This window comes from Montipora capricornis, chromosome 10 (genome assembly GCF_036669925.1).
Source record: "Montipora capricornis isolate CH-2021 chromosome 10, ASM3666992v2, whole genome shotgun sequence".
NCBI classification, from domain to species: Eukaryota; Metazoa; Cnidaria; class Anthozoa; order Scleractinia; family Acroporidae; genus Montipora; species Montipora capricornis.
In genome coordinates this window covers 8,074,282-8,091,781 of record NC_090892.1, presented here as the reverse complement: position 1 = coordinate 8,091,781, position 17,500 = coordinate 8,074,282, and the positions used below count along the sequence as shown (strand labels likewise).

Here is a 17,500-nt window from a genome sequence, read left to right as displayed (position 1 = left end):
CAGGTCTCAGAGGGCAGAAGTATTCCTTTTCCACCAGATGACCTATTAGCGCAAAAAACAGAATTATTTTCAAATTTAATGAAGCACGAATTAATATAATTATGTTCAACTTGATGTTTCTTTAAGGTACCTGAATATTTATGTAGGAAGTCCAGATGTGGAGGAGTCCTTCAACATCACCAAACCCATATCACCTCATGAGGCAAGTTTTTATTATAATATTATTGTAATCATGCACTGAGGCCATTGAGACCTCAAATGTCCTATGGCACCCCCAGTTGATGAGTAAAATCTGTTTAGTCTCACTCCCAGGGGTCAATTGGTTAATGGGTTTAAATGGATTAATGGGCTAATGGAAGGGACAAAGTTTTTGACTGCTTAACCTATTGACACCTCAAAATTGCCCTAGGACACTCCCAGTTGATGAGTAAAATTGTCTGGTGTTAGACAGATCATACCTCACTTCCAGGGATCATTGGGTTAAAGTACTCTTTACATATTCCTCCTAAAATAATTGTAAATTCAGTTATTTTGTGTGATACAGCCACATTGAAGTTTGTAACCTGAAGTATCAGAATTACTTTTTAGGGTGATCTGTGTGCCAGTAGTCCTTTGTGTAGTCCCGAAATCTTGATTTAATTTTTGGCCATTAAATGAAAAAAAGTATGTTTAAATTTGAAGAACTCTTTTGTACACAGGGATGTTGCTAAACGCCAGTGTAGCCAGTGAAAATCACTGCTTGAGAAAGCCCTGGGTGATTGCTGGCTGAATTTTAGCCGTCGATTGAAGTGACTAAGAAGATTGCAAATTTAATATAATTATTCTCAGCAAAGTTTAAAGTCATTGGATGTGTTAACAAAACAAAATTGAATATCTGTTTGTATACGGAATTATCACTAGCATTTAGTGATGCTGGAAATAAAAAAAAAGAGCATTCTTTTATTAAGTACTGTTGTGTGTGTCTTCTCTTTCCCCGTATTCGCCATATTAAAGAATGCCAGGTGTAATGTGAAGCACTGGGAACAATCTTGTTACCCCCCCCGGTACCAGCTTCCTTTGATGCTCAGGGCATGAACTTACGACGTCAATAGAACCTCCAACCGGATGCATTTTATTTCTCAGCTACATCCCTGATTATGTCATGTATTTTCTGTATTGTGGCAAATGACTAGCATTTCTGTGTTTTTTATTGATAGTGTCGCCTCAGAGATATGACATACTCAGCACCTATTACAGTGGACATTGAGTACACCAGAGGAAAGCAGGTTAATTTGTTTTTTATCAGTTATTGGATCATTTCTTTGTGGTTTGCTTTGTATCAAATTTAATTTAAGAGTTACACTGTCGTCTCCTCTTTTTCAGAGAGTAGTGAGGCATAACTTACCAATAGGGAGGTCAGTAATGTTTGTTTTCCTTCGTTTTTTTTCGGGCAGGTACAAAACACGGGTCTCACGTCACATGTCCAGGTCACAGGTCATTGTTTTACTGATACAGAAACAATCCTAACTATTTACAAGTACTAATATTAGGCCTAAAACCTTTTGTTTAGGCCTAATGAGGCTTAACGTTAGCTTTATTGGATGTTTAGGATACTTTCTGTATTTGTAAAAGAATGACCTGTGACCTGGACCTGGGACCTGACGCCTGACTGTGTTCTGTACCTGCCGGTTTTTTTCTTATAAAGATACATGTACATGTAGTAGTCAATAATTAGGTACAGTACCATTGAAAGGTACTGTAAGTTGACAGCCTGGACTTGATCAGGACTCTGAACTGTTCTCGTGTCTGGAAGGACCTGTTGTTTGAATTTTGAGTCATAAGAATCATGGACTGAGGATCAAGAAAGAAAAAGTGCTGGAATGTTAAAGGACCACATTCTCCCAAAAGTCATTGTGCACCGTGACTGAATTTTGCGTAACACAAAAATTATCCAAATAGCTAACATGTTGTTTCCTGAGTGATTCGCCTGGATGCCTTCAGCCAATAAGATCGCTCATTTGGACAAGCCGTCATTTGGAAACAAAAACAGGTTCGATCCTCGGTGACCTCAATGTCTGTTTCGACTTTCCTCTGATCCGTGTAGGGTATATCTGTAAGACGGAGGACTGACAGAGGGAGATGGGTAAAGGCCCAGTGTCGGCTTCCATTGATTTTATTATTTATTTACTTATTTATTTATTAGTTTTGTCCAAACACTACAATAACACAATGATATAACAGAAACTGAGAATGCAAATAGATACAAGGACAGGGAAATACTGTCAGTTTCGTATTAGACTGAAGGTTGACTTCACCGCTACCTTTAGTGCAAGAGTCATGGATCAACTAGAATTGACAAAGGAAGTTATCAAAAACTTGAATAAATGGGAGAACAATGATGTTTTCAAGTAAATAGAGAATTAAGATTGCTGGTGACTCAAAGGGTTTTTAAAAGCTGCACAACGTTGTCAAGAATCACCAGCTGCTTTGTTTTCTTGGATGACTGGCTGCTCTGCTGCACCATTAGTTAGCAGATGTCTTATTTCTCTTGCCACTCACCCCAACTGACTTTCAAACGCAGCTGTTTACTGCTAGACTTTCTAACAAACTTTGTCACAGGCACAGGTGTTTGCCTTAATTACCAGTACTTAAAAGCCAAAAATATTAATAGTTTAAGTTGGGGAGTCAGGGTGGTTTAGTGGTCATCAACCGTGTCTCCCACCTCTGTGACCCAGGTTCAACTCTGGCCTCGGGTCTGAGTTTCAGTCGATCTCAATCTGACTCTGAGGGTTTTTCTCCGGGTACTCCGGTTTTCCTCCCTCCTCAAAATCAACTCCCGGCCTATTCCATCAGGCTGTGGTGCTGTGCTCCGAGGTCATACATGGGTCGTGTGCAGGGGCCGAGCGCCTAGCCGGCAGCACAGCTCCTTCGGCCCGACCTCGTTGAGCTGCGCCCTTAGTAATTCAGTCTCCGACTGCGAGAAAGGGCGATTAGCAGATCACATATTATTATTATCATATTATTATTATATTATTATACTAATACTTAGCCTAAACATTGTTTTAAGTCTGAGTGTAAATTGATGTTTTTTTTAATTTGTTCACCTGTGACCGTTTATATTACTAGTCTTGTAACATGTGGCCTGATTTGATTTGTATTAACCTAAAACCTTGCCAGAGTAACGTCTTGGAGGGATCTAGCAATTAATCCACTAAGTTGCCAATCATTTAAATTAAATCATCATAACATACCTGAAGGACTAAGTTTGAATGACCTGTCCATTTTTATTGAATGTGCAGAATGCCCATAATGCTGCGAAGTTCGAACTGTGTATTGACAGGGAAGAGCCCAGCGGAGTTAGCCGCTTTAAATGAGTGTCCAATTGATCCAGGTTAGTATCATGGTAAAGGGGACAGTCTCCTTCTTTGTTGATCATAATAGCAACATAATTGCTATCTCAGCAATCATGATTTTTGGATAATTGTCTTTCAGGAGCGCATAAAAAGTAGCCTTTCGCTCCTGTCTTTTCTGTGCTTTTGTTTATTTATTATTGCAAGCTTGGCGATCTACCAAACAATAATAAACATGTTCAAGCTTGGTAAAGTCGATTCAGGTGAAAATGGTTTGCTTGAACAGAAGATGAAGAAACCTAACTGACAATGCACTAATTTTGGTGGTCCTGACCATTGCATAACCCATGCATCCTACTTTGTTTGGGGACAATGGATGTCACAGTTAAGAGTCGATCGTATCCATGATCAAAATTTTTCTGAATAAAGGTAGTGCCAAAATATGCATTAATCATTGATCACTGCAAGCAACAGTCCTCTTTTAATACAAATCCTCGCTTACTGGTCATTACATATACTATATGTCGTACTATGCAGTCATTTGTATAACAAGCAAAAACAATCAAATTTTGTAAACATTATATTATCACTAGGTAATGCTTGGATATTTTCACCATGAGAGGCTTAATTCCTGTTGGGCTAAGACACAGGTCATGGGTCACAGTGGGTCACTGTGCTACAGATATCAAATGAACAACACCAAGAGTGTCTCATGTTTATGTTGAAGGGGAACATTTATTTGGCTTAGTTGTTCTTCAGTGGAATAGAGACGTCTAGTCTTGACCTGTGGATTATGTGACCTCTGTAACAGTTATGACTAGACCTGGCTCCTAATACATGTAAGTCAATGCAATGGCCTGTGCTTGTTTCAAACAGTCATGCAATTTAAAGCCACTGTACTATCAAACCTAACTTGTCTTTCAGGTGGTTACTTTGTAGCCAACGGAACTGAAAAGGTTATTTTAATCCAAGAACAACTGTCAAAAAATCGCATTATTGTGGAAGCTGACAGGAAAGGAAATATTGGATGCTCTGTGACTAGGTATTGCAGTATTTCTCTTTGCTACATATTTCACTGCTTTTAAGTGACAAAACTTGTTATACGTTTTAAAACGTATGACCTGCAACTTAAGCTGAATAGACCTTATTTTTTCCATGAGGGCACAGTATACTGTATCTAATCTGGCAATCTGATTGGTTTTGGCCCATGGGCATGGTAACGCTCGGAGATGTTTTGTCCTTGCTCATTATTTCCATTTTTTTTTGACACCAGTTATCTGTTTACATACAAAAGTTAGTTTCTAAACAGATTTTTATTACACAAGAGGCTTGGAAACAGAATTCAAATACCAGTAAAAATACCATTTTCTCTTTGAAATGTTCAGTTTGTAAGTCACACATTGCATTTGCTATCAAGTGCGATGCAAGTCAACGATTACAAATGAAACTGATTTCAGAGAGGAAGTCACACATTGCATTTGCTATTAAGTGCGATGCAAGTCAACGATTACAAATGAAACTGATTTCAGAGAGGAAGAGAAAGACCTCTAGACAGGACCAAATTATATTATAAGTTAATATTTACCAGCTAAGGGTCGGTCTGTACAGCAAAAAACTGTGACATCTGTCTTGAAAACGCTGCCCTTGGGGTGTGGCTTCAGGCAGCATTTTTAAGACCTTGGTCACAGTTTTTCATTATGTGGACTTCCCAGGTGGCAAGTAACATATACCGGTATATATCTCTGACATCCCAGTGAAAAGTTATCCTTCTATCTTTTGTCTATAACCTGCACCTCAAATATGTACATTATTTTATCAAGTTCTTTTAGCACGGTACATGAGTCCAACAGATTGACCGGCTCCCAACTGAGTGGCTTGACATAGCTCAGTTGGTGGGGCAATGCACCTGCATCACAGAGGTCATGGGTTTAAGTCCTGTTAAAGCCAGCAAAATTCTTCAGGTGTCCATAAGAGACAATTGCTTTAAATTGTCCAGTTGAAAGTGCCAGGATCACTACCTTTCTTTCATACTTTAATCAAGACGAAAATTTCATTATTATTTTTGAAAAAAATATAATTTATTTAGCAATACATATACTCTTCTCACATTATTTTCATAATTGTGGTGTTTACTCGTCACAGTTCAACTGCAGAAAGAAAGAGTAGGACAAATATTGTGACAAAAGGAAACAAGTTTTGTGTTAAGCACAATGCTCTGTCAGAGGTAAGAGAACTTTGTGCATACATGTACATAGTACCAACTTCATTCTTCCCTGGATTTTATGGTCGTTACACAACTTGAGTGCCACCGCTAAGACAGTAGAAGGGTTTTTTTTCCTTCTCAAAAAACAGGAAAGCTCAAACTCTAAATATTATTAAGTCATTCATTAAGCTTTGAATCCTTGAATTTGATGAAAATAAAATTATAATTAATTTGTTAATCAGAATCAGCAGATGGTGACAATGTTAACATTGCACATTACACACATTTCTTTGTGTGCAATTTTAGGATGTTCCAGTGGTTGTTGTTTTCAAAGCCATGGGTATTGAATGCGAACAAGAAATTGTTCAGATGGTTGGTTGTGAGGATGATGTCATCTCAACTTTTGCCCCATCACTGGAGGAGTGCCATAAGCTACACATCTACTCGCAGTTGCAGGTAATAGAGTTTACATGCTGTAAATTAAAATTACAATCAACCTTTTCTCAGATAAGCATACAAGTTTGTTAGCTTTATTGTATCTTAGATTTTTTATATTTCTTATAAACATGGTGAGAGGTGAGAATTGGTGGAGCAGAAGCATGGCTTTCATCTTTTGTTAAGCCAAGGTACTGTATTTGGTGGGACAACCTCTTGGGCAACAAAATTGTGTTATTGTGAAGTGAAAGTGACCATTGCAGTTAAAGGAGAATCTTGAGCATGCAGTTACAAAAAAAAAATCTTAGAAATTTCAAGGCTTGGAGAGATTAAACATGCCTGTTTTTTGGTGTGTTATTTATCTGGCACTGGCCCATCATACCATACCCAGATAAGTTTATTGCAGAATGCGCTACTGTATAAATTTTCTTATCCATGAAAAAGTCTCTACATGTATCATAGTGTAGCTCCGCGTGCCAAAGGCTAAATAATTATTATTGTAAAACTTCATGTTAATAGGCTTTGCAGTACCTGGGATCAAAAGTACGTCAGCGGGCAACTTGGGGCAAGAGCAGAACAAAAGTGGAGGAAGCCAGAGAGCTGCTTGCTGGAGTCATGCTTGCCCATGTTCCGGTAACAGTATTTCGGTATTTTAGCGTTGGTGACAACTTTCTTAAAATGCCATTTCAAGTGCTGTGATTTTGCTAATTGTCAAAAACTGGTTTCAGGTAATCAAGTATGATTTCAAGCCGAAGTGTGTCTTTCTCGCCCTTATGGTTCGGAGAGTCATACTAGCTTGTAGTGATGAGGTACGTGTTTTTTTTACTACAAGCTTCTTGTAAATGCAAAAGTAAGACTGCTTTTTGTAGGTGGCCGTCATGGATGGAGAGTAAAAACGTTACCCTGACCTTTATCTCTGATTTGTGCATCATTCTTGAGAAATGCCCTGGTCCTGTCTGTAAAGAAGAGGAATGCTTTGTTTTTCTCAACTATGGAATCAGCAAAATCTATGTTTGGTGTTGATAGATAAATGTTGGCTTCAACGGTGAAATCCGTGGACTAAGGTCCTTTGTATCAGTAACGTCTCAAATGTTAAAGAATTTGCACTCAATAATAGATCATATTTGCATTCATTTGTCAGTATTGGACTGGAACTAGCTTGCAATGGAGGCTAATACGGAGGAATATATTAAAAAGTATTTGCTTTTGAATAGATTGCCCTGCATTAGCCTCCATTGCAAGCTACAATCCTGGACAAAAGTGTTGGGAAGGTAGCGTCACTTTTGAGATAGCCCCCTCCCCCCCCTCCTTATCAATGTTGAATTTTGCACTAAACAAAATGGTGACTTTTCTTCCAACATCAAATATGGGGGAGGGGGAGGGAGCAGTCAAGAGCATGCTCTTTCCTGAATAGTTCAGCCAATAGTTAGAATAATCGAATTAGGTGTGAAGTGAAGTGATGCGCGCAACCTTCCCAACATCTTTTGACCAGGATTGTAGTTGCAGTCCAATAATGAGAATCTGATGGTCTATTAACCCTTTCACTCCTGTTGGGTTCCCTATTTATGAGTAAAATGGTCTGGCGTTAGACAGAGTAAAATCTATAAGTCTCAGTGGCCCTTACAGGAGTGAAAGGGTTAAATTTGTGTCTGATTCAAGATTACCGGTACTCTCTTTTGAATTGCCATTTTTCAGGCTCATGTGGATGACCGTGATTACTACGGGAATAAGAGGCTTGAACTTGCAGGCCAGGTAGTCTGAGTGATATGGTGTTAATTTAACTTGTCACACGTACATATGTATTTTGGAGAGCTAGTGCCCAGTTGTGAAGGGAGCAACAAACACAGGGCTGGAAAATCAAACAAGAGGTAACCATAAAAACTCAATTACAACCGCAGTAACTTCATTGCAACGATGTAACTGCTGTAGGTAAACCAGTACCTGTATTTGGGAATCTAGGAATATTTTAAGGGGGTGAAATGAAAGAATCAAAGTATGTACTCTGACAAAAGTCCACATAGTTTACGCTGCCATTTTTACTTTGCTTATGTTTTGCATTAATAAAAATGCTCATGTCAGGTAAACAGTATCTCTTCCAGCATAAATATGTACAAATATAATAAAAAGCAGATAAATAGAAAAAACAAAGGAGCCCAAATTGGGGGGGGGGGGGGGGGGTGGCTATCCACCCAATGCACTCCTCCCCCTTCCATCCTGTCACACTTAAATTGCAGTGAATTGTATTGGACTTATAGTACAAGTTACCCTTTAAGGTGGGGGGGGGGGGGGGGGGGTTGGGCAAAGCCAAAAATTACAAGGGAGGCTGAGTTGCTAGGACCCCACAATAGAATATAAGCACCTGAGCAGCAATTTGTTTCAACCTACCTTTGCTTCGAAATGGCAATAGGGCTAATAATTGCTTTCCAAATCATCTTTTGCAATAATTATGTTATATGATTTAAAAAATCCCACAGCAGGTCTCTGGAAATTTGTACTTTTTCTTTTAGACTTTATACCTTTTTTGAAATTCCATGGATTCCAATATAGAAATTTGAGGCAGTTGAGAAAGTTGACAAAAAATTCAGAGATAAATATCAAGACAAGTGTGAGGATGACTTCTCCATAAATTTCATCTATAACCTGCACCTCTTAAACATACATGCATTTATTTCATCAAGTCCTTTCATGGGAACACATGAGTCCAACAAATTGACCTGTTCCTAACTGTGTAGGTTCAAATCTCAGTTGGTAGAGCATCGCAGAGGTCATGGATTCAAATCCTGTTGAAGACACCTGAAATTTTCAGGTGTCCATAAGAGACAGCTGCGCAAATTGTGCAGATATAAAGTGGGAAGATAACTTCTCCATTTTGCCTATAACCCACACTTTAAAAATATATACACTGTACATTTATTTCACTTGTCTAAGAAAATTGTTAAGAATTCAAGCAAGTAAATTTATCCTGTACTACTCTATTGAAAAATGCTTCTATCTTTGTATTTTCTTTTTCAGCTTTTATCTTTACTCTTTGAGGATCTGTTCAAGAGATTTAATAATGAGGTAAAACTCCAGAAATCTTAAGATGCAAAACGCGAAAGATGAAAGTTGGCGGTAGTAGAACCTTGCGAGAAAATTCTTCCTATTATTGTGAAACAAACCCTTGTTATTGTTATTGTTGTTTTAGCTTAAAAAGATTGCTGATCAGACAATTCCAAAGCCCAGAGCTGCACAGGTGAATTAAATTTGTCATCTGCTACATAAATTTTATGTACTAAGCCCCATTCGTTCCAGCAATGGCTGGATAACTTTATCCGGTGGATGTCACTTCCCAACAGTTTCAAACTGTGCAAAGATATTTGTATTTGTGCACGTAACTGTGAATATATGTACACCCAAAGCACATTTAAGTGAGTGAAGGAATCTACAAACGATTGGCCAACGTTTAATGTGAAATACATTTTGTACTCTGGATTGTGTCTTATCCACTGGATAAAGTTCTGTGGCCTTTGAAGGCTTTTTAGAAGTACTGCTGACTTGCCTCCAATAAGAGGCTCATCTATTGCATATACGGTATGTGGCCACAACATATCTTCATTCTTCATTTAATGCAGTTTGACATTGTAAAGCACATGCGTCAAGATCAAATCACAAATGGACTTGTTCACGCAATCACATCGGTAAGGAATTCTCCCTCTGACAACTTTGTACATGATAGGTAGCAGCATTGAGTAGCTTTCACAGTAAGGAGTCTTTATAGGTAACTTATTGCCACTGTTGTATGGGATCACTTTAAAGTGCTGAATTTCTTTCCAGGGTAATTGGATCATAAAGAGGTTTAACATGCACCGGGCAGGAGTTACACAGGTGAATTCCTTTAAATTACTGTGATAACTGAGTAATAGAGACTTGGTGCCCTTATAACTGTTGCTTTCGAATAGATTTTTCTAGCTAACAGACCATTTTTACGTTGAACAGAAAGTTTAGGTAATTAAAATCCCTCAATAGTCAGCTTAGGAAGAAAATCAAACAAGCATAATTGACATGAGCACTGGTGGTAAAAAAATCCTGCAATGACAGATGCTGAAAAAGACGATTTTGATAACATTTAAAAAGGAAAATTAATAATAAAAATGTTACATGACGTTTCAACGACCTCATGTTATCATTGTCAAATGTGAAGAAATTAATGTAAGTGACCAAAAATGTACAAAGAAATGGGTGTGTGTGTGAATTACAAGAATGCGAATCATTAAGCAATAACACCAAAGTGTTCATACAAATAGTTTCACGCGAATAGAATCACTTTCGTATTCAGCTTCGGTCTTTTCGTCCCCTGGTCAAGGGCATTTCAAAAAGAAACCAATCCGGCATTTCTTCATAATTTTAAAATTTTCAAGCGGTTCTTCGGTCTTAAATTGTGTTCGTCCTCGAAGTGTTTTGCGACCACTAACACGACACATTCAATGTGAATAGTGTATGATTCAGGAGTCAGTCCTCCGAAGCAAAGGTACCCCATCATATTTTTAATCAATTACATCGTTTTTAAAGATGAAATGGTATATGAAATGAATCATATATGAACTGCGGATATGAAATCAAATAAAGCTATGATCTTCGCAGTTATGAGCGCAATTTTTGCAATTGCGTTGAGAAGCCTGAAAAATTCAGGACTTCAACGGGGTTTGAACCCGTGACCTCGCGATTCCGGTGCGACGCTCTAACCAACTGAGCTATGAAGCCACTGACGTTGGGAGCTGGTCATCTGGTCAAATTCAGGACTTCAAACCCTGTTGAAGTCCTGAATTTTTCAGGCTTCTAAACGCAATTGCAAAAATTGCGCTCATAACTGCGAAGATCATAGCTTTATTTGATTTCATATCCGCAGTTCATATATGATTCATTTCATATACCATTTCATCATTGATTCATTCCTCACTGGGCCATTAGAACCCACAAATGACCAGCTCCCAACGTCTGTGGCTTCATAGCTCAGTTGGTTAGAGCGTCGCACCGGAATCGCGAGGTCACGGGTTCAAACCCCGTTGAAGTCCTGAATTTTTCAGGCTTCTCAACGCAATTGCAAAAATTGCGCTCATAACTGTGAAGATCATAGCTTTATTTGATTACATCGTTTTTCTTGGAAACCTCAGAACGCATATAGTCTAGAATAGAATGTGTGCCCCGCCAGTTACGAAAAACCACTAAAAACGAACATCCTTTACAAGTGGCCAAAAAAAATTGTGTTTGTATCTGTATACAGGTGCTTTCACGCCTTTCGTTTATCTCTGCTTTGGGAATGATGACAAGAGTTAACAGTCAGGTAGGAATGATGAATTAGCTCTTGCTAGCCCGCTATTTTTCTTTTAGGCTCTCAGAAGTATTTATAAACAAGGGGAAGAACTTGTACTATTACGTGGCAAGCAATTCTCAGGCTAAACGGAATACTCTGATTGGCTGGTTTTCGGCTCGCAGATCGACAGGGTACCCAACCACCGGATGTGTTAAAATTTGTAAGAATTACCTAAAATAGTTTCCACAATGCTTTAAAAGCTCATTTTGTGAGTATGTAGCTGCCCTACAAAATACTTGTCTGTTAAGATGTTCTAGGGTAATTTTAGGTCTGTAACAATTTCTTCAGTGGCTTTTTTGCTTTCTCCGAAAGTTCTAGCAATCGTGAAATGTCTGAACAAAAACTATATTACTTAGTCTTCCTTTTCCCTCCGAACATTTAGGGGACGTTTGAAATATGTTTCTCAAATAAACTCTGGTGAAAATGATAGAAGCTATAAATCTTCCTATTTCCGATATCACAGTCGACTCTTAATCAGCTCACTAAAATTCTAGCGTTCTGTGATTTCGAGATTTCTCTGCCATCTTCACTACTTTTACCAAATATGTGAGAAAAAAGTTCAAAATCTAGGTGCACCTCGAAAGTCCGAACCTTCAGTTTTGACTGGCTGATAAAGTACGAAAGAGTTGACAAAGGTGAATTAACCACCTTAAGAAAGATTTGTGAGCTGACTTTTCGAGCGATAGCCCTTCGTTCGCTGTGACCAAGGCCTATGACCAAATAGTTTGATGAAGCCAAATGTTTGAGTAGTTTCGAATTCCCCACCGATGTCGATGCGCCAGTTTCATTAGAAACCAAACCCTTCAAAATAAGAGGAGAAAAGTTATTACAGGTTTTCACACAGCGATCAAGAAAGGAACACATCTACTTTTTATGAAAAAGTCAGTCAGGGAATTGTGGCACCTGAAGTACGCTCAAAATGGTTTGGTTACCGGTTGTTGAAATAATAAGCCAAAATATTTCCTTATAAACCTCTTTCATAATGGCGGCTAAATAAAGTATTCTTTTGTTTTAGTGCTAATAGGACTTACTAGCCTCGCCACGACGAGCAAATTTCAAAAGAATTTTTATTTCAAAATGAGGGCAGTAGGTCTAATTAACATAAGGACAAAAGAATGTAAAAGTGGTGTATTATTTGTTACCCCTGGAAAGATCTGCTCCCTCCTCGCGCTCCGTTTCTCTTCTTCATCTCCTCCCGTCCAACCGTAATCTACGTTCCGTATCTTTAATCGAATTTTCTCCCCACTGACAGTTTGAAAAGACTCGCAAAGTGAGTGGTCCTCGGTCGCTGCAACCTTCTCAGTGGGGAATGTTATGTCCATCAGACACGCCCGAGGGAGAGGTGAGTTAGTCAACCAATCTTTGAAAGAGAGATGTTTTGATCGATAATGACTCGTGTATATTCGGATAGAATCCGGAGTACTTCTCTCGGAGAGTCCAACCTACAACCTACAACAAAAATGCAAAACGCACTTGCGGGGCGTGCAGAACTCTTGTTTTTGCTGAACTATTGTTTTGTGACCTCACAGCCGTCGTCGTCGCCCTTGCGTAAGCTCCCTGATAGGGAGCTTTAGCAACGACCACGGCAACGGCAACGAGAACGTCATCGTTAAATGTGAATTACTGTTATTGTAATCGCTTCGCGACCATTTTAAGCATTTTAATGTGGCAAAGGTGTGGTAAACCCTCAAGAACGAAACTAGTATGAACGGCGCTCAATTTAGGAAGGAAAATGAAAATTTATCCTCAAGCGCTGACGTTCTCCCTAAAACCTCAAATTTGGTCATTTCACATTTTTGTTTTGCTGATGACGGCAAAGAAATAGACAAAGATGAAAAGATGCACGTGCAGAGCGTGCAATGCTATTGCTTTTGCCCACTAAAGATGCAAATTTGTGACGTTCTCGTTGCCGTCTCCATTGTCGTATGCTAAAGCTCCCTAATCTTGGTGATGTCACATCACGTGGTACGGCAACGGCAACGCCAAAAAGCAGTAATATTATTGGTTAAAAGAACCAAAATGATCGTGCTGCACGTGCGGCACGCATTTTTGAACGTTTTTCTCCCGTACTCGTTAAAACTACGACGTGAAATGACCAAATTTGAGGTTTTGACGACAACGTGGACAAGCTACAGTGAATTTATCAGTCTCACTCTTTACTTCAAATCTGTCCGTACCAATCCAGTTATAGCATACTTCGCCCATATTGTATAATATAAACAAGATGGAATAATCATGAAATACTTAGAATAGCTCAAACGTATATTTCGAAGTGACGTTTTCGTCGCCGTAGCCGTCTTGGTTTCTTAAACTCCCTATTATTGTGGCTTTGTCGCTATCATAGCCGTCGTCGTTTCTTATACTCCTTAAGGAGACTTGACTCTTCGCAGCGGGGGCAAGCGTGGTGTAAATAGCTGGGATAAAAAAATGTATTTATCAATTTGTAATTGAATCGCCTCAGTTGCGTACTGATTTTGTAGGCTTGTGGCTTAGTAAAAAATCTTGCTCTGATGACGCACATTACGACAGATCAGAATGAAGAACCTATTGTCCGATTGGCTTATAACCTAGGAGTGGAGGTTGGTCTTACCATTACGGCAAGTGTTGTTTTGTGTAATGAAAGGAATCCTACAGTGCTGAGAACAGGTATGATTGAATTATTCCTTTTTCCATCATAGAATTTACGGTTGTTGTCTGGAGAGGAAATCAGCCATCCGTCAGTGTATATTGTATTCTTAAATGGTGAGTTGTTCTCAATTTGTTTTGATTCCAGAAGTAGTTCTTCATGTCAAAACAACTGCAGCTACCTTACGTCAATCACCGCCAATTCGAGGGACCGGAAGCGGTCCTTCCCGCTTCCTGTCTCTCGGGATGGCAGTGAGCAACGCAGTGCGTCCGTGTTTGCGGTACACATCAAGAGAACTCAAATGAAGATGACGTCCAAGAAATGTATTAAATTATGTGCAGCACGACCCACTTTTCTCTGTTAAGGCCCGGGCAAACGGCTTGAACATTTGTTTCACCACCGTTCGATTTTGTTGAACGGTGTTAAACGATGTTAACTACTTGGGTGGAAAAACGGTCTCACCACCTCAACATTTGATTTAACAAAGCTCCCAAGAGGCTTTGTATTCAGTCCCAGGCTGCAGCCGCGGGTATTACCATGGATACGGACATGGATTTGTCATTAAGAGACCGATTAGTGCGCACGCGCATACCCAACGTAGTTGAAAGAGGAGGGCAGACGCCTTCAACTTCATTCAACATTCGCGAAAACAAAAGAAACGTTGAATGGCTGTTGAAGCAAAGTTTTGAACCCTTTTAAACTCATTTACCATCGATTCAACGTGTTTCGACCTGGTTGAAAGAAGGGGGCAAACGGGTTTCAACATCGCTGTTCAACAACATCGAACGGATGTTGAAGCAAGTGTTGAAGCGGGACTTTAAACTCCTTATTGTTGTATTGCTGCATTATTATCGTCGAATACGTCGTTACCTTTAACTCCCATGTTACGTTAAAAAAACGTAACTTGCTGTGTTTGTTTAGTTCTGCCGATGATGATTAGGCGAATCCATTCGTGGTGTCAGTTTTTCATTTCTACGATGTATTTTACATTCATTAATCCTCAGGTAATATACTTGGTGTCGTCGGGAATTATAAACGGTTGGTTGAAACTTTTCGATTGATGAGAAGAGGTGAGTGCTTCTCTTAATCAAAAGAAAAAAAGTGATAAAACAATCATTGTATCTTAGAATTATCAAAGTCATGGGGCAAGTTTCAATCGAGTTTCGTAAAACCAAAACCAAAGTAATTACTTTGGCCAATTAAAAAGGACGGAGACAATCCAGTAAACCAATCAAAACTCGAAGTAATTACACGTAGCCGACGCAAAGCGCGAGAAAATGTGCACGCACGAGCCACGATTGGTTTTGGTTTTACTTCTGATTGGTTAAAAAAGTGGCGCGAGAACTTTGAACCAATGATGAATCACTGAGTGAAGTAATGCAAAACCAAAGCAATTCGCTAATTACAATGGACACTCAATTGAAAACTGCTCTAAGACCGAGCGCAAGTGCAACAATAATAATAATAATGATTGTTATTTAAGTGTCAACTGTCTTAAGTGTTCAGGCCCTAATTGGGGATCAAATCAAATCAAACGACTGATAGAAAATTCTAGGTTGGTTTTTGAGGAGAGGGGAAATCCGGAGTACCTGGAGAAAAACCTCCCGGAGCAGAGTAGAGAAGTGACAAAGTCAGCTCACATATGACGCCCATTCTGGAAATCGAACCCAGGTCTCATCGGTGGGAGGCGAGTAATAGTGAGCTTTAGCAACGACAACGGCGACGGCAACGAGAATGTCACAAATTTGCATATTTAGTGAGCAAAAGCAATAGCTTTGCACGCTCTGCACGCTCTGCACGTGCATCTTTTCATTTTTGTCTAACAACTTGAAATGACCAAAGTTGAGGTTTTAGGGAGAAAGTCAGCGCTTGAGGATAAATTTTCATTTTCTCCCCTAAATGGAGCGCCGTTCATACTAGTTTCGTTCTTGAGGTTTTGCCACACCTTTGTCTCGTTAAAATTCTTGGAATGGTCGCGAAGCGATTACAATAACGCGAATTCACATTTATCGACGACGTTCTCGTTACCGTTGCCGTCGTCGTTCCTTAAGCTCCCTAATCTCACAACTGCACCACCACTGCTTCCATATGGATCAAATCGATTGTTGGTTTTTGATTAGATGAGAGGGGAACATCGGTGTACATGGCGAAAACAAGTATTATAACAATAATAATTACTTGAACTCTCAACCATGTTTAGTCGAGTGTAGTTTCTCTACTTATTAGGAAGATCATCAAATCAAGTATAATTAGAGGTGGGCAAATCAAATGTTGGTTTTTTATGAGAGGGAAAAACAGAGTACCCTGGAAAACACGGAAGTAGAACAGAGTACCAGCAAACTGAACCCATGAACTGAAACGAACCCAAGAAAACTTGGTGAAACACGAGTGCTCTCACCAAATCATTAGCCCGCCCTGCTCCCCTATCATTTGAGAGCTTCTCTCCGTTTTATCTAACACCTTTATTTTATGTGCCTTTTTTAGCTGGTTATGTGAACGAGTTCGTTTCCATTTGCCCAAATCATCAGCACAGGTATTGAAAGGCGTCACAAAAAAGTCATGTGACATGGTAATTGTGTAAAGCATATGATTCGAAGGAGTTATGGTCTAAATTGATAACAAAAAATAAGGTCCAGAAAAGATTGTCTAGTTTATTACCCAATATACACTTTGACAGCGCTTGGCGATTGGACTCCCGGGGAAAATGGTTAATTTGTGTGTCAATTTTGATTGGTCGAAGTAATTCGTTGGTTTTTGTCTCAAAACACTTTGTTGAGAAGATGGCTAACGGAAGCAATTCCAAACCAATTGTTTTCTCGTACATGGCTTTGGCTTTGTTTATTTGCTTCTTTTTCTGTTTGTTTTGGTTGATTGTCCGTATGCGTTGAGATTGACTGTTTTTTTTTTTTGCGCTATACTCACTTTGTGGCGACATTTTCATTCATTTTTGCTAAGCTCATGTAAGAACTACTATACGCATGATTGGAAAACAGCGACTTTTGTTCGTCATTCGAACCAGAAAAGTGCTATCATATTATGACATCATTAAAGCACGAAAGTTACAACGGCGGTGAAATCAACCATAGGTATATTGCAGTCAGTAAGATTTCCAACGGGAAAGAATAATGCAATGTTTTGTGTTCTAGATTTGTAAATATCGCATCAGATGGAGGCCGAGTTTGCAGGTCAGTGCAAAGTACTTAACTGATTAGAGTGTAATGCGAAGTGCTAGTTTTCTACCCCATATGAACCATGTGAGCGTTAGCCCTACTAATGGAAATGGGCCCACACAAGGACAGAGAAAAACTCTGACCAGGGTGGGAATTGAACCCACGACCTTCGGGTTAGATCACTCACCGCTGCTCTACCGACTGAACTACAAGGTCAGACAGGAGCAGGCCGTGGGAACTGAAGATGCTGAAGTCACGGCAATGAACATGTACAAGTACAAGGAAGGGTTACGTTTGCAGGATACATAAGCGTTACTCATAAATACACATTTAACAAAATTAAACCGCCGACCGATTGGCTCAGTTGTTGAGCATCGGACTACAGTG

General features: G+C 39.3%; 1 protein-coding gene across 1 annotated transcript in view; it reads left to right on the top strand.

Moving 5' to 3' along the window:
• Window positions 1-17,500, top strand: part of LOC138019425 (DNA-directed RNA polymerase III subunit RPC2-like) — a 46,038-nt gene that overhangs the window by 4,798 nt on the left and 23,740 nt on the right. The window contains exons 6-26 of the mRNA XM_068866213.1: window positions 127-202; window positions 1,197-1,265; window positions 1,363-1,394; window positions 3,279-3,370; window positions 4,254-4,371; window positions 5,472-5,553; window positions 5,839-5,988; window positions 6,487-6,600; window positions 6,696-6,776; window positions 7,663-7,719; window positions 8,980-9,027; window positions 9,152-9,199; window positions 9,579-9,644; window positions 9,781-9,831; window positions 11,228-11,287; window positions 12,570-12,659; window positions 13,798-13,896; window positions 13,996-14,059; window positions 14,948-15,013; window positions 16,428-16,476; window positions 17,090-17,128. Of these exons, the coding sequence (XP_068722314.1) occupies window positions 127-202; window positions 1,197-1,265; window positions 1,363-1,394; window positions 3,279-3,370; window positions 4,254-4,371; window positions 5,472-5,553; window positions 5,839-5,988; window positions 6,487-6,600; window positions 6,696-6,776; window positions 7,663-7,719; window positions 8,980-9,027; window positions 9,152-9,199; window positions 9,579-9,644; window positions 9,781-9,831; window positions 11,228-11,287; window positions 12,570-12,659; window positions 13,798-13,896; window positions 13,996-14,059; window positions 14,948-15,013; window positions 16,428-16,476; window positions 17,090-17,128 (1,551 nt within the window). The remainder of the gene's footprint in view (window positions 1-126; window positions 203-1,196; window positions 1,266-1,362; window positions 1,395-3,278; window positions 3,371-4,253; window positions 4,372-5,471; window positions 5,554-5,838; window positions 5,989-6,486; window positions 6,601-6,695; window positions 6,777-7,662; window positions 7,720-8,979; window positions 9,028-9,151; window positions 9,200-9,578; window positions 9,645-9,780; window positions 9,832-11,227; window positions 11,288-12,569; window positions 12,660-13,797; window positions 13,897-13,995; window positions 14,060-14,947; window positions 15,014-16,427; window positions 16,477-17,089; window positions 17,129-17,500) is intronic.